The sequence below is a fragment of the Erinaceus europaeus genome, chromosome 10 (genome assembly GCF_950295315.1).
Source record: "Erinaceus europaeus chromosome 10, mEriEur2.1, whole genome shotgun sequence".
In the NCBI taxonomy this organism is placed as follows: Eukaryota; Metazoa; Chordata; class Mammalia; order Eulipotyphla; family Erinaceidae; genus Erinaceus; species Erinaceus europaeus.
Window position 1 is genome coordinate 29,437,716 of NC_080171.1, and position 14,042 is coordinate 29,451,757.

Genomic DNA, 14,042 nt, shown 5'->3' on the forward strand with positions numbered 1-14,042 from the left:
TGCTTAAGATTCTGGTGCCTTAGCCACTGTGTCACCTCCCAGACCACTAATTATTTTTTTAAAAAAGAGAGAAATCAATAGGGAAAGGGAGACAGAAAGGGGGAGACGACACCTGTAGCGCTACTTCACTGCTTGTGGTGCTTTTCCCCCACAAGTGGGGACTGGTGGCTTGAACCCAGGGGCTTTCTCACACTGTAACTAACATGTGTGCCCAATCAGGTGCATCACCACCCAGCCTAGTTTTCAGTATTAATATGCATCAGGTAATGAAACTATCTACTAAGTAAAAATATATATAAAATAACAAACATTAAGTTGATTATACATGTATACATTTTTTACAGTATTTAATTACTTTATAAATCTCACATCATAAAATATGCAAGATGAAAATGAACAACTATGAATTTCTACTTCAATTCTCACTAAGTAAATTTCTAAATCAATACTGTAAGAATTTTGCTTTTATGGGGCCTCCTAGAGGAGACAGGAGCAAAAGAAGGCACAGCTATGGTGATTTGTGTACGTAATCTTATGATTTTATAAGCCATTATTAAACCACTAATTAAAATTTTAAAAGAATTTGACTCAATACATTAACATTCAATTTTACAATCACTAAGGTATTTGACTATTCAAAGGCTATTATAAATTAATTCTTAAATAATGCACACAAATCTAGTCCAACCTTTTTTTCCTCCCTTTATTGGTGGGATTAATGGTTTACAGTTGACAGTAAAATACAGTAATTTGTAGATGTGTAACATTTCTCAGTCTTCCACATAGTAAAATAACCTACCCACCCTCGCAGGACCTCCTCTGTCATCTTGTTCCAGAACCTGAACACTCCCTCCATTGGAATCTTTTACTCTGGTGCAATACAGTACAACCTTTACCAAAGACTTCAAGCAATACATTTTCAGACTTCAAAAGAAAAAGAAACATGATCACTACCTTGATAGCTTGTTCAAAATTGAGAACTTTCCGATTAACTTGGTTTCCAATCATGCCAGCATCCATCTTTGGATCCATCATTTCAATGGCAGACATGGCTTCAAAAAGACCAAATCTGCAAATAAAGAAATTGATCCCACAAAATGTTTTTTTAACCTTATTTATTTATTTTCACCAGAGCACTGCTCAGCTCTGGCTTATGGTGGAGCTTGGGATTGAACCTGGGACTTTCATGCTTCCTCAGGCATGAAAGTCTTTTTGCGCAGCCATTATGCTGTCTGCCCAGCCAAAGGCCAGGAACCTTATGTTTGACCTTCTGGGAACAGTCTGTTCTCCATTCCAGGACCCCCACAAATGTCTCTGTTGTTGTTTTTACCAGAGCACTGATCAGCTCTGGCTTATGGTGGTGCAAGGGATTGACCTAGGACTTCAGAGCCTCAGGTGTGACAGTCTGTCTGCACAACCATTATGCTTTCTACCCCAGACCCAACAGTATATTTTTAAACCTGTAAACTTACTGGATTCCCACACTGGTATAAAAAAATTATTACTTTATATTACAGTACCATATGTGTTTAGTCTTCCCAACTTGTATCAACTTTGTTTTGATGAAATAATCTACTTCTAACAATTAATAGTAAGTCAGCCACTGGGAGCAGTGGATTCATCATGCAGGCATGAGGTCCTGGCCCCAGCTAAAACCCTAGTAGCAATTAAATCAAACAAACCCCCATCAAATAATACAAAACAAAATTATAAAAGTTATTTTTTTTTGGGGGGGAGGTCATAAATAAAATAAAACTTTAGTACTCTTCCTATACTGTTGGTGGAACTGTAATGTGATACAGATGTTCTTGTATTTTTTGTTGTTAATACTGATCTAAAAAGATTATTTATGGGGGGCCAGCATTAGCGCAGTGGGTTAGGCGTACATAGCGTGAAGTGCAAGGATCCCGGCGTGAGGCCCCTGGCTCCCCACCTGCAGGAGGGTTGCTTCACAAGCGGTGAAGCGGGTCTGCAGGTGTGTTTCTCTCCCCCTCTCTCCATTTCTCTCTGTCCTATCCAACAACACCAGCAATGACAATAACAGTAATAAGAACAACAAGGGCAACAAAGACAACAAAAATGGGGGGTATGGCCCCCAGGAGCAGTGGATTTGTAGTGCAGGCACTGAGCCCCAGTGATAAATCTGGAGGCAAAAAAAAAAAAATTTATGAGTGAGAGAGAAAACCATAGTCTCACACTGCTTAGAGACTCACACTTGGAAACTCAGCACTTTTAATACTGCATCATTGCCTCTTGGGCCATTTAACTGTCATTATTTTTCTTCCCATCAAGACTTCACACCTAAGAGATCTTACCACTTCCTGACATCTTTTCTTTCCCCCTATATAAAAAGTAAAAAGGAGGGGCTGGGTGGTGGCACACCTGGCTGAGTGTACATATTACAATGCACAAGGATCCAGGTTCAAGCCCTGGATCCCCACTTGCAGGGGAAAGCTCTGCAGTGGTGAAAAAGTGTTGCAGGTGTCACTCTGTCTCTCTCTCTCTCTTTTTCCCTATCTTCCTCTTCCCTCTTGATTTCTGACTGCCTCTGTCCAATAAATAAAAATAACAGTAAAAAAATAAATCATTAAAGAGAAGCAGAGAGTGAAAAGGAGAGAGCACCATACTGCCTCACTGCTTGTGAAGCTTCCCCTGTGCATAGTGTTCCCATGTAGTGTTTGGTAGTTCCAACCCAGGTCCTTACCTACCAAGGTGAATTATCTCCTGGTGATACAGACTTTTGCGATGGAATTTTGGCTAATTCCATTAAAATCTAGTTTTAAATCCATTAAAAATCATTTTACTTCTAGGATCCTAAATTTACTTGCACATGCATATATAGAAAGAGCCTGACAGAAACGCCTTCAATTTTCTCATTACCAAGAAAATGTTGTAATGTAAATATTCAAAATTAGGGATACCATAAAATAAATCACGAAAGTTATTTTATGAGATACAAGGCAACAGTTAAAAATAAACAGGTAAACCTATGACATGCTAACAACAACAAAAAATCTCTATAAACTACATTGAATGAGAAAGGAATCTGTAGAGTAATACACTGTAAATAATCTCTTACAACTATTTTTACAGATTTTATACACTTGTATATAAATGTATCTTTTGTAGAGCTAGAAGGCCATGCAGCAATCTGATAACTTGTAACCTTGATGATCTCTGAACAAAAAAGCAGAAAATAATATGGGAGGGCAGAGTTAGGGAAAGTTTTTGGTTATCTGTGAAGTTTACATTGACTAAGAAAACAAAAAACAAAGTAATCATGGGTCTTTTATATAACAATGATGATTTAGTGACCTAAAAATCTTCGATCACCAATTAGCTGCCTAATAAGAAAAAGTGCTACATATTACCAAGCGCAAGGACCCAGGTTATATTCTTTCTGTAATTAATTACAGCATCAAAATGATATTCTACAGTGTTTCTCAAAAGGGTGGCCCAGAATTTGTGGCACCAACCTCATCTGAGAATTAATTAGAAATGCAGCCAGGGTTCCACACACCACACCTAATCAGCAACTCTGGGGAGGTGGGGTCCAGCAGGCTGTGTTAAACAGCCCTTTAAACAATTCTGATTCACACTAAAATTTGAAAATATCTTAATTATCAGGTTCTATTTCCCTTGCCCCTAATGTCTAATCTTGTCTACTTACTAACTTTAAGCTTTATATTCCTTGGCTGAAAACAGTCTGAGGCTGGAGAGCTCTATCACCAGGTAGAGTGTATGCCCTGTGATGCATGTGGCTCAGGTAAGAACAAAGGCACCAAAAAAGATAAAAACAAACATATAATAATAGTAATAAAAGAACAGAGGCACCACACAGGAAATACTACAGGACTGGCAAGAAACTCTGGTGCTGTGGTATCTCTCCCTCTATCTGCATAAAAAAAGGAGGATGGGGGGAGGCAGTTATACACTGGGTTAAGTGCACATAGTCTGAAGCGCAAGGATTCCAGTTCAAGCCCCCACTTCCCCACCTGCAGGGGAGCTGCTTTACAAGCAGTGAAGCAGGTCTGCAGGTGTCTCTTTTCTTTTCTTTTAAACCACAGCATTGCTTAACTCTGGTTTATGGTGGTGCTGCGATTAAACCTGGGACTTTGGAGCTTCAGGCAGGAGAGTCTCTTTGCATAACCATTATGTTAGCTACCCTCTGTCTTATCTAGCCCTACTATCTTATCTTTCTCTTGCTCTCTATCATCCCCTCCTCTTTCAATTTCTGTGTCCTATCCAATAAGAACAAAAATGGGGAAAAATGGCCACCAGGAGCAGTGGTACTGAGCCCCAGCAATAATCCAGGAGACCAAAAAAAAAAAAACAAAAAAAGGATTGGCTTTGCCATGCCCAGGTAACTAGGTTCAAGCCCAGGCCCCAACACAATGGAGGAAAGTGTCAGTACTATATGGTGTCTCCCTGCCCTCAGTGTTTCTCTGTCTAAAAAAAGTCAGCAGGAAGGTCCTGTAACGGTGAAGTCACAATGTACAAGGCTTCAGCTCTTCTCCACCCCAAACTGAGGCCATCTACAGGACTATACTATAACCAAATGGGGCTTCCATCACACTGGAGGAAGCTTCAGTGCTGTGGTTTCTCCCTCTCCCCTCTGTTTAGATGGTGAGAAAAAAAAAAAAACAACTAAAACTGTCCCAGAGCAATGAAGTCCCACTGACAATAATAAAAATATAAAATCAAAAACTTCCTTTTATTTAACCTTTCTAAGAATTTTCCTTTTAAAAGACATATATTTTTATTTATATTGGCAGAGACAGAGAGAAACAGAGGGAAGGGGGAGACTGAGAGGGGCCAGGTGGTGGTATACCTGGTAGAGTGCACGTTACAATGCACAAGACCCGGGTTTCACCCCCAGTCCCCGCCTACAAGGAGATAGCTTCACAAGTGGTGAAGCAGTCCTGCTGGCCAGTGTCCCTCTATCTCCCACCTCCTCTCAATTTCTGGTTGTCTCTATCCAATAATTAAATAAAGATAATTAAAAGGTGGGGGTATGGCATGAGACAGATATACCTGCACCACTGCTTCACCACTCCTAAAGTTCCTCCCCCCCCTGCAGCCAGGAACCAGGGACTTGAACCTGGGTCCTTGCACTGTAATGTGTGTACTCAACCAGGTGCACCACTGCCTAGCCCCATATATAGATTTTTCAATCTAGTTTAATTCAGTCATTTAGTTACCTTTCTCTGGCCATCAACGAGCCTATAACAAAAAATACGAACGAAAACTTTTCTTCAAGAAATTCCAAGTCCTGTAAATCCTCCCTCATGGAAAAAAGTCTCTCCAGGCACAGCCACTTTATTGGTACACTAGGATTAGCTCTCTCTGAATAGCTGATCAACTTTAAAAATATGATTCATTTCACATGTTTATCTTTGAAATGTGAAGTTACTCCAAGTTCAAGGAATACTACTACAAAGAAGAAAAAAGTGATGGGAAAAGTACACAGCACAATTCCAAAGAACACAAATACTTACAGCTTATCATGAAGCAGTTCTCCCAACTTTAATTCTAAAACAAAGAAACAAAATAAATATTATAGTTATACTTAGATTTTAATTCTAAGTGGAATAAAATAATAGAATCTGAAAAACATGCTTAATTACTTAAAAGTAAGGATTTTATATATGTATATACCTAGTGGACAACTAATTCATGACATGAGGCAGTTCAGAACACTAAATGGAGAAAGCAGAATCTTTTTCAATAAACAGGTTGGGAAAAACTGGGTTGAAATGTACAGAAGATTCTAACAGGATTGCAACATTATCACCTTGCACAGAAGTTTTAATTCCAGATGGATCAAAGATTTGATCCTTAGACTAGAAACCACCAAATGCAGAGAAGAAAACACTGGCAGAACACTCCACAGTATCGCTGAAGGCGTGAGTCCAACAGCAAGGAAAGCCAAAGCAAAAACAAGCCAGTAGGACTACATCAAACTGAAAAACTGCACAGAAAAAGAAACCATCAGCAAAACAAAGAGACACCCACTAAACAAGATCTTGACATACTATACATCAAACAAAGGACTAAAAGTAAGCAAAGTATATCAAGAACTAACAAAACCCAGCAACAACAAAATCAAACCACCCCATTAAAAAATGAGGTGACAACATGAGCAGGCTTTTCACCAAAGAATACATTTATATGGTAAACAAACATGAAAAAATGTTTACCAGTCACTAGTTAAGAGAAATGCAAATAAAGACAACAATGAGATACCACTTGATACCTTTCTACATTAAAAAAGACAAAGACAGCAAATGCTGGTGAGGTGAGGTAGGAAAAAGGAATACTTTAAAAAAAATTTTTTTTCTATTTACTTATTCCCTTTTGTTGCTCTTGTTATTTTATTGTAGTTATTGTTGTTATTGATGTCATTGTTATTAGATAGAACAGAGAGAAATGGGGAAAGATGGGGAAGACAGAGAGGGGGAGAGAAAGATAAGACACCCGCAGACCTGCTTCACTGATTGTGAAGTGACTCCCCTGCAGGTGGGGAGCCGGGGGCTCGAACCAGGATCCTTATGCTGGTCCTTGCGCTTTGCGCCATGTGCGCTTAACCCGAGCTACCACCCAACTCCCCAAAAGAAATACTTCTGTACTGTTATTGGGACTGTAAATTGGTTCAACCCCTGTGGGAAATAGTTTCAAGTATCCTCAGAACATTAGAAATGGACCTACGATCTGACAAATCCTTTCCCAGGTATTTATTCAAAGAAAACAAAAGCATCTACCTGAAGAGCTCTATGTACACCTATGTTCATAGCAAACTGAACTAACAATCAAAAACACTCTTATAAATTATCAATGCAAACTAGGATTTGGTATGGCACCACAGATGTGAGCAGTTTGGGTCTTAGCCTACTGTGAAGGAGTTTTTCTAAAAAATTAGTGAGGAAGATAAAAAGCTTTCAAATATATCACCGGTGATCTGATCAACATCATCATCAAATATTATGTAATCTCTGAGAAATTATAATGTGTACTCATGAGAAGATGAGAGTCAAGAAGGTAAGTCATTGTCTTACCACTACTAAGAAATAGTTTTGGCTTTACATACCCTGCTGAAGTGGTCTTGGGAATCCTAGATTCCCAATGGTTAAATCAAACCACTGAACGAACAATTAAAAAAAGATTGCACTTAAAGTTATGTCACTCAGAGCAGAAGAAAAACATAGAAGAGTTGATGGTGTAAGCTTTTTAAATAGTAAACTATCTTTTAATTTTATTCTTGCTTTCATCTAAGGTGTGTACAGGGTTGTGTTAAAAAAAAAAGTTTTTGTGGGTCTTAGAATTTCACATTTGACTGAAGACACATCTTTTTGCCTTGAAAATGAACAAGTCTTAACTTGTGGCTAGAGTTTGGGTGTGCACCAATACTGGCAGTGGAGCCAAGAAATGGTGTACATGATTGAGAGCACACATTACCATGCACAAGGACCTGGATTTTAGCTCCCATTCCCCATTTACAGTGGGGAAGCTTCATGAGTGGTGAAGCAGGGCTGCAAGGTATCTCTCTATCCCTATCTCCTCTTTTCCTCTTGATTTCTCTCTGTCCTATCAAAAAAAAAGAAAGAAAGAAACATAAAAGGAAAAAAAAAAAGAGTACTTGAAGCAAATTCTCATGAACAAATGTAATCAACAGGACAGAATAAACCAAAAGTATGCACAGAGCACATGCATTTTTGTCATTTTTATAAATGAGCTCATTTGTAAACTAGCATTAGAATTTTGAATGAGACGTCAACATATAAATGATGGCTAAGTTCACAGTGATGAATCTTGTGATGGATCTATGCAATCTGTGCTAAAGCTGAAATCTCTATCAATAACTACCGGTGGTGGTTTGGTTTGGTTTGGTTTTGGTCTGTTTTACTTTTGACAAGAACACCACTTTGACTGACTTACAGGATATGTTAGAGAGATGGGGAAGGGAACCCCGGTTTTAGCCCCAGCTCCCCACCTGTAGGGGTCCACTTTATAAGCAGTGAGGCAGGTCTACAGGTGTCTTTCTCTCCGTCTCCTTTCCCTCTCTCAATATCTCTGTCCTAGCGAATAAAAAATTAGGAAGGCTTAAAAAAAGTATATAACCTGGGACCTCTTGTATCCAAGTCCTGTGCACTACAACTACATGTTTCCACAGCCCCAGATACCCTTGTTATAACGATATTTGAACAGATCAAAGTCTTGGGTAATGGTGTTCAGTTGAACCAGATTATTCTCTCATGTAATTTCACTAATACAGGATTTTTTAAAAAGAAAGATATAAACCCCCAGAGAAAGGGGGTGACAAATAAAACTAGGAAAACTTTCCGAGAGAAGGACTAGTAGATTCCTAGCAAATCCAAGAAAACTGAACCCTAAAACCAACAGTGAAGCAGATCAAAAACAAGCCGATTTACTCTTGAGAGTGAGTTGAGGGAAGCTAAAATACTGAGTGAGCAGTCAGAATGTCCAGAGCCCTGCCATAACTATCACAGCAGGGTAATTGCCCTCATTCTTAGCAATATTGAAGACTTTATTTATTTATTTATTTATTTTTTTATAAAGAAGGTAAAGCAAAGTCTCCAGACACATAACGTTATTTGAAGGGCAGGGTACAGTACTGGTAGGGGGATAATAAGTGAATATGTGAAAACCTCACACTCCTCTACCACTGTTCAATCAGCCAAGTCAGGTCTTCAACCTCAATGCAGGTCAGATAATTTTCTTTTCTTTTCTTTTTTTGCCTCCGGGGTTATCACTGGGGCTCAATGCCTGCACTACAATCCACTGCTCCTGGAGGCCATCTTTCTCATTCTTGTGGCCCTTGTTGTTATTATTGTTATTGTTGTCACTGCTATTGTTGTTGTTGGATAGGACCAAGAGAAATCAAGAGAAGAGGGAAAGACAGAGAGGGGGAGAGAAAGACAGACACCTGCAGACCTGCTTCACCATTTGTGAAGTGACTCCCCTATAGGTGGGGAGCCAGGGGCTCGCCAGGATCCTTACGCCGGTCCTTGCACTTCGCCAAAAGGACTGCAGGTGTCTGTCTTTCTTTCCCCCTCTCTGTTTCTCTCTGTCCTATCCAACAACAACGAGGGCAATGACAACAACAATAATAATAACAACAATAATAAACAAGGACAACAAAGGGGAAAAATAGCCTCCAGGAGCAGTGGATTCTAGTGCAGGCACCGAGACCCAGCAATGACCCTGGAGGCCAAAAAAAAAAAAAAAAAAAATCAGAAAATCTTACAGAGATAAAAACATGTTATGGCAAAATAGTCCACTTGGATAGTGTACCTTCTTTACCATGTGTGCAACCAAGTGTTCAAGCCCAGGACCTTGCTGCATTGGAGGCAGCTTCTGTGCTGTGCTGTCTGTCCCTCTCTCCCTCTGCTTCTGTATGAAAAAGTCCATCTGTAGCAAAGAAGCCCTGGTAACTACACAAACACAGATGGTACTTAAAGTGGCACAGCGACTGGAGCTTTGGACTCAAAAGAACAAGATCCCAAGTTCAATTCCCAGCATTGCATGTGCCAGAGTGATGCTCTGACTCTCTCTTGTGATAAATACTTAAAACACACACACACACACACACACACTAGAAAGTTTCGTTAAGTAGTGGCCTGGGAGACGGCATAGTGACAGAATTCTTGACTTACAAGTAAGATGTCCCGAGTTCGGGAATTGGGCGGTAGTGCAGCAGGTTAAGTGCACATGGAGCAAAGTGCAAGGACCAGCGTAAGGATCCTGGTGCGAGCCCCCGGCTCCCCATCTGCAGGGAGGTTGCTTCAAAGGTGGTGAAGCAGGTCTGCAGGTGTCTGTCTTTCTCTCCCCCTCTCTCCATTTCTCTCTGTCCTATCTAACAACGGTGGCATCAATAACAACAACAATAACTACAGCAACAATAAAGAGACAACAAGGGCAACAAGAAGGAAAATAAATAAATAAATCAAATAAAAAACAATGTTTTGAGTTCAATCCTGGCACCATATATATCAGAGTATGGATCTGGCATGAATAAAATATATCTTAAAAAAAAAAAAAAGAGGTTTGGGAAATGAAGTTGAGAATCTTGGTCCACTCAAACAGAAAATATCATAAAACTGGATGATCATTTATATCTCACAGCTTTGGAAGTTTAGAAGTCTAAGATTAAACACTTTCTGCCGTTATCTCACAAAGCAGAAAGGACAAGAGGACCCCATGAAATCTCTTTTATAACATTCATGTGGCTCCACACTTCTAGCCAAAGCATCTGCACATACCCCCATCCCTCACTAATACCATTATAAGATTAGGTGCTAAGTTTCGTATGATTTTAGAGGGCACAAACTATTTGCTCCATTTCACCAAGGAAAAAAGACATAGACATGGAAAACAGACAAAAAAAATATTAAAAAAAAAAAACACAGAAAACATGGGCCAGGTGGCATGTACCTGGTTGAATGCACATGTTACAATGTGCAAGGACCTGGGTTCAAGCCCCCAGACCCCACCTGACGGGGAACGCTTCACAAGTGGTGAAGCAGGGCTGCAGGTGTCCATTTCTCTCCCTATCACTCTCTTCCTCTTAATTTTTGGTTGTCTCTATCCAATAAATAAAGATAATAATAAAATACTGAGTCAACTGAAGTGGAGTTAATTAGAAGAGAATAGAGAGGTGAATCTAGGGGCCAGGCGGTGGCGCAGCTGGTTAAGCACACACATTACAGTGTACAAGGACCCAGGTTCAAGCCTCTGGTCCCTACCTGTAGGGGGGGAAGCTTCTTGAGTGGTAAAGTAGGGCTGCAGGGCTCTCTCTGTATCTTCTCCTCTCTCCCCTTCTCAATTTCTCGGTCTCTATCCAACAAAAAGTAAATAAATAAATGTAAAAAAAAAAAAGAGGTGAATCTTAGGTTGTTTGCTCTGAGAAGTGCTCACTGGGAAGAGAACATTTAAGTGGTCTGGAGGAAGCCAACTTTGTGAAGAACTCGAGATGCAAAGCAATTTAAGCACAGAAAAAAGAAACTATACCAAGGTCTAGAGTTTGAGGAAGACACCACTTCTGGTACGTTTGATGAGGTAAGAATGATGCTGAGACTAAATCATTTGCAGTATTATAAAAAGTCTGGGGATGGTGAGGAGGCGGGCGGTAGCACACCGGGTTAAGCGCACGTGGTGCAAAGCGTAAGGACCGGCCTAAGGATCCTGGTTCAAATCCCCGGCTCCCCATCTGCAGGGGCGTCGCTTCACAGGCAGTGAAGCAGGTCTGCAGGTTTCTGTCTTTCTCTCCCCTCTCTGTCTTCCCCTCCTCTCTCCATTTCTCTCTGTCCTATCCAACAACAAGACCTGTAACAACAACAATAATAACTACAACAATAAAAAATAAATTAATAAAAAAAAAAAGTCTGGGTGGTAGACAAGCATCAGCTCATGTAAGCCATGAGAAACAAGCTTGGATCTTATTCTACATGAGACAGAAGCCACTGGGCACTACCAATCAGAGAATAATGTGATCTGATGATTTTTAAATCTCAAATATGGTATAAATCTGTCTTGAGGTCAACACGTTTCCAGGCTGAAATCATGGCTACATATTTTCTAAACTATTAAAGCTGGAAAAATCTAAAACATATACTAGCTTTAAACTTAAAACTAGAGGGTTGAGAAAAAATGTGGCTAACAAGCTTGACAACCTACATTTAGTTGTTGATTTCACTTACCGAGCTAACTTAGAAATTTCAATCGCGGTTATTCTCACGTTTTGAACTTCTAATACAAAAACAAACAAACTCACCTCGGCAAGCTTCTTCAAAATCCTGGGTTATGTCCACCCAGCTTGTATTGCTTTTTTCCATTTTCTCTGGTATACTGAGCTCCCATCCTGGATCATCATCTTCTACAGAAGCTTTCATAACCATTATGCCTATAAAATTAACGCCGGTGTAAAGGAGAAAATATATCTTTCGGGGCAAGAGTATATGCAAATCGTACATGCGTGTGTTTAAATACCAGCTGACCGTACTGAACTGTTTAAGCAGAGATTGGTAATGGGGAAAAAAAATCTCCTTTATGCCATCAGACTTCACCAGTGACACTGGTGCACACTCACTAATAGCTCACCATCTACCAGTTGTTCATCAAGAGTTTGCTCTTCCTTTTTTTTTTTTTTAAAGCAAGAATTTCAGAAACCATCCCACTGCCGGCCCAGGTAGGATCAACTCCAGAGGTTGCAACTTGCCCCGCTGGGCACAGAAGACCACGGCTGTCTCCCCAGGTCCCCTCTGGCAGCCCGAGACCGCAGGCTGCAGGTGATCCATCCTTCGGCGGCCGGGAGCTCGCTGGGCCAAGCTCTCCCGGGCCGGGCGGGAGCCGGGCACAGCCACCCCGGACTAGGGGCGCAGCCCGCGGGTCCCACCAGCCGGGCCCACGGCGGGGGTCCACCTGGGGCGAAGACCCGCCCCTCTCGGCCAGCCCGGCGCGGCCCGGGCCCCACACGGCACGGAAGCAAGCACAGGAGGGCCGCCGCGCGGGAGGGCGGGCACGCCCGGTGCCGGGTCGTCGCCCCGGTAACAACCGGGCCGGGCCGGGGCCTCGGGGGCCAGCGGGAGGGCCGCTGATCCGATCCCTACCTGAATCGCGGCGGGAGGGCCGGGGTGCACGGTGACCAAGCGTCCCTAGGGTCCGCCAGAGACGCGGGGGGCCGCAGCTCTCGAGCACAGAGGGGAGGGAGTCGCAATGGCTCTGTGCAGGGGGCCCCTACCTCCTTTTCCCGTGGCCACCCGTAGCGGCACGCACGGTTCGGACCCCAGATAAAACGCCGCTTCCTCGGCCGCCGCCACCGCCCCCACCCCTCTCAACCCAGCCCGACTGGCCGCGTGCGCGCATGCGTACGCCCTGTGCGCGCGACCCCGCCCCCTCTTCCTTACTCCTAGGGACTTTGCCCTCCCGGGCCACACCCCCTCCCTCGCTGCCACCACCGTTCGGCCGATGGCGGCCGAGTTCTCTTCTCGCGGAATTAAAGCAAGGCGCGAGACCGGAAGCCCCCTTCCTTTCCTAGTCTCTGGGGAGGTTGTGGGCGGGGCTAGCAAGAGGAGGTTCCTGGGTCGCGGAGCCCGCCCCGCCCCGCAGCTCTCTGGGAAATTCTTAGAAAGGTGACGCGCAGGCGGAAGGAGCGGTGGTGTGTGCGTGGACCCTCGGTCTCGTCCTGCTGCAAGCGCTCTGCCTCTTACGGCTGACTCGGTCTTTACCTTGCCCAGACTGCGGCTTCCTGGGGGAAAACAGAAACAACTGGTTTACAGAATCAAGCCAACCGTGTTCTCTCTCTCTCTCTCAGACTCTTAAGGGTTTCCTAACATTTATTTTCATAAAATGATTCGTTATAAAGCGGGGTTATGTAAATAAACTGGCGCACTAAGAACTGCGTCTGTTTTATTTCCTTTTATTGGGCTACTACATAACCTTCAAAATAACCAAAATTTGAAGGACGATAGCAGACGTTGATGACGATGGAGAGCAGCCAGGCCTCTCATGTTGCTTAGTGGGCATTCGAAATAGTTCGATCGCTTTTTTTTTTTTTTAACTACAGGCTTAATTAATTCTATCAATTGATTGAAGGCTGGGGCTTCTTTTTTAAAAAAATATTTTGTTTTGTTGGACTGCAAATCTAAGGAAGCACCAAGAGACTGGGGTGATGTAAAATCAAAGAGCCCTTATTGTTCTGCCACACCAGCTCTCTGGTAATCGCCCCGTACCCAAGTCCTACTAGGATATATATACATTTCAGATTACAGACTACGTGACAGGCTTCAGCTACACAATGTCAGTTTTACAACAGTAGTTATCTATAGTCCCCAGGTGCAGGGAAGGGGAGTGGGTCTTTTTCTGCCTGGTGGTTACCTCCTTCTCCTGACTCTAGGCTTCCAGACTCTTTTCTCAGAGTCTGTCCTTGGATTTATCTCCTGTTTTTGCAGACTCCCAGGCCTTTCTCTTGTGGCAGCTCTAACTCCTGAGAATTGCTTCTTTTCTCGGAGACAGGCCTGCCTTGC

The 14,042-nt window shown here is 42.4% G+C and overlaps 1 protein-coding gene across 2 annotated transcripts in view; it reads right to left on the minus strand.

Annotated features, from left to right (window-relative positions):
* Positions 1–12,938, minus strand: part of NAA35 (N-alpha-acetyltransferase 35, NatC auxiliary subunit) — a 58,521-nt gene extending 45,583 nt beyond the window's left edge. The window contains exons 1-4 of one of the 2 annotated variants that reach the window (XM_060199484.1): positions 12,627–12,938; positions 11,792–11,920; positions 5,499–5,532; positions 955–1,069 (exon numbers count right to left, since the gene is read on the minus strand). In XM_060199484.1, the coding sequence (XP_060055467.1) occupies positions 955–1,069; positions 5,499–5,532; positions 11,792–11,915 (273 nt within the window). In that variant the 5' untranslated portion in view covers positions 11,916–11,920; positions 12,627–12,938. Of the gene's footprint in view, positions 1–954; positions 1,070–5,498; positions 5,533–11,791; positions 11,925–12,626 lie in introns of those variants that run through there. The other variant, XM_060199485.1, reaches the window with a different exon arrangement.
* Positions 12,939–14,042: the final 1,104 nt, after the last annotated feature.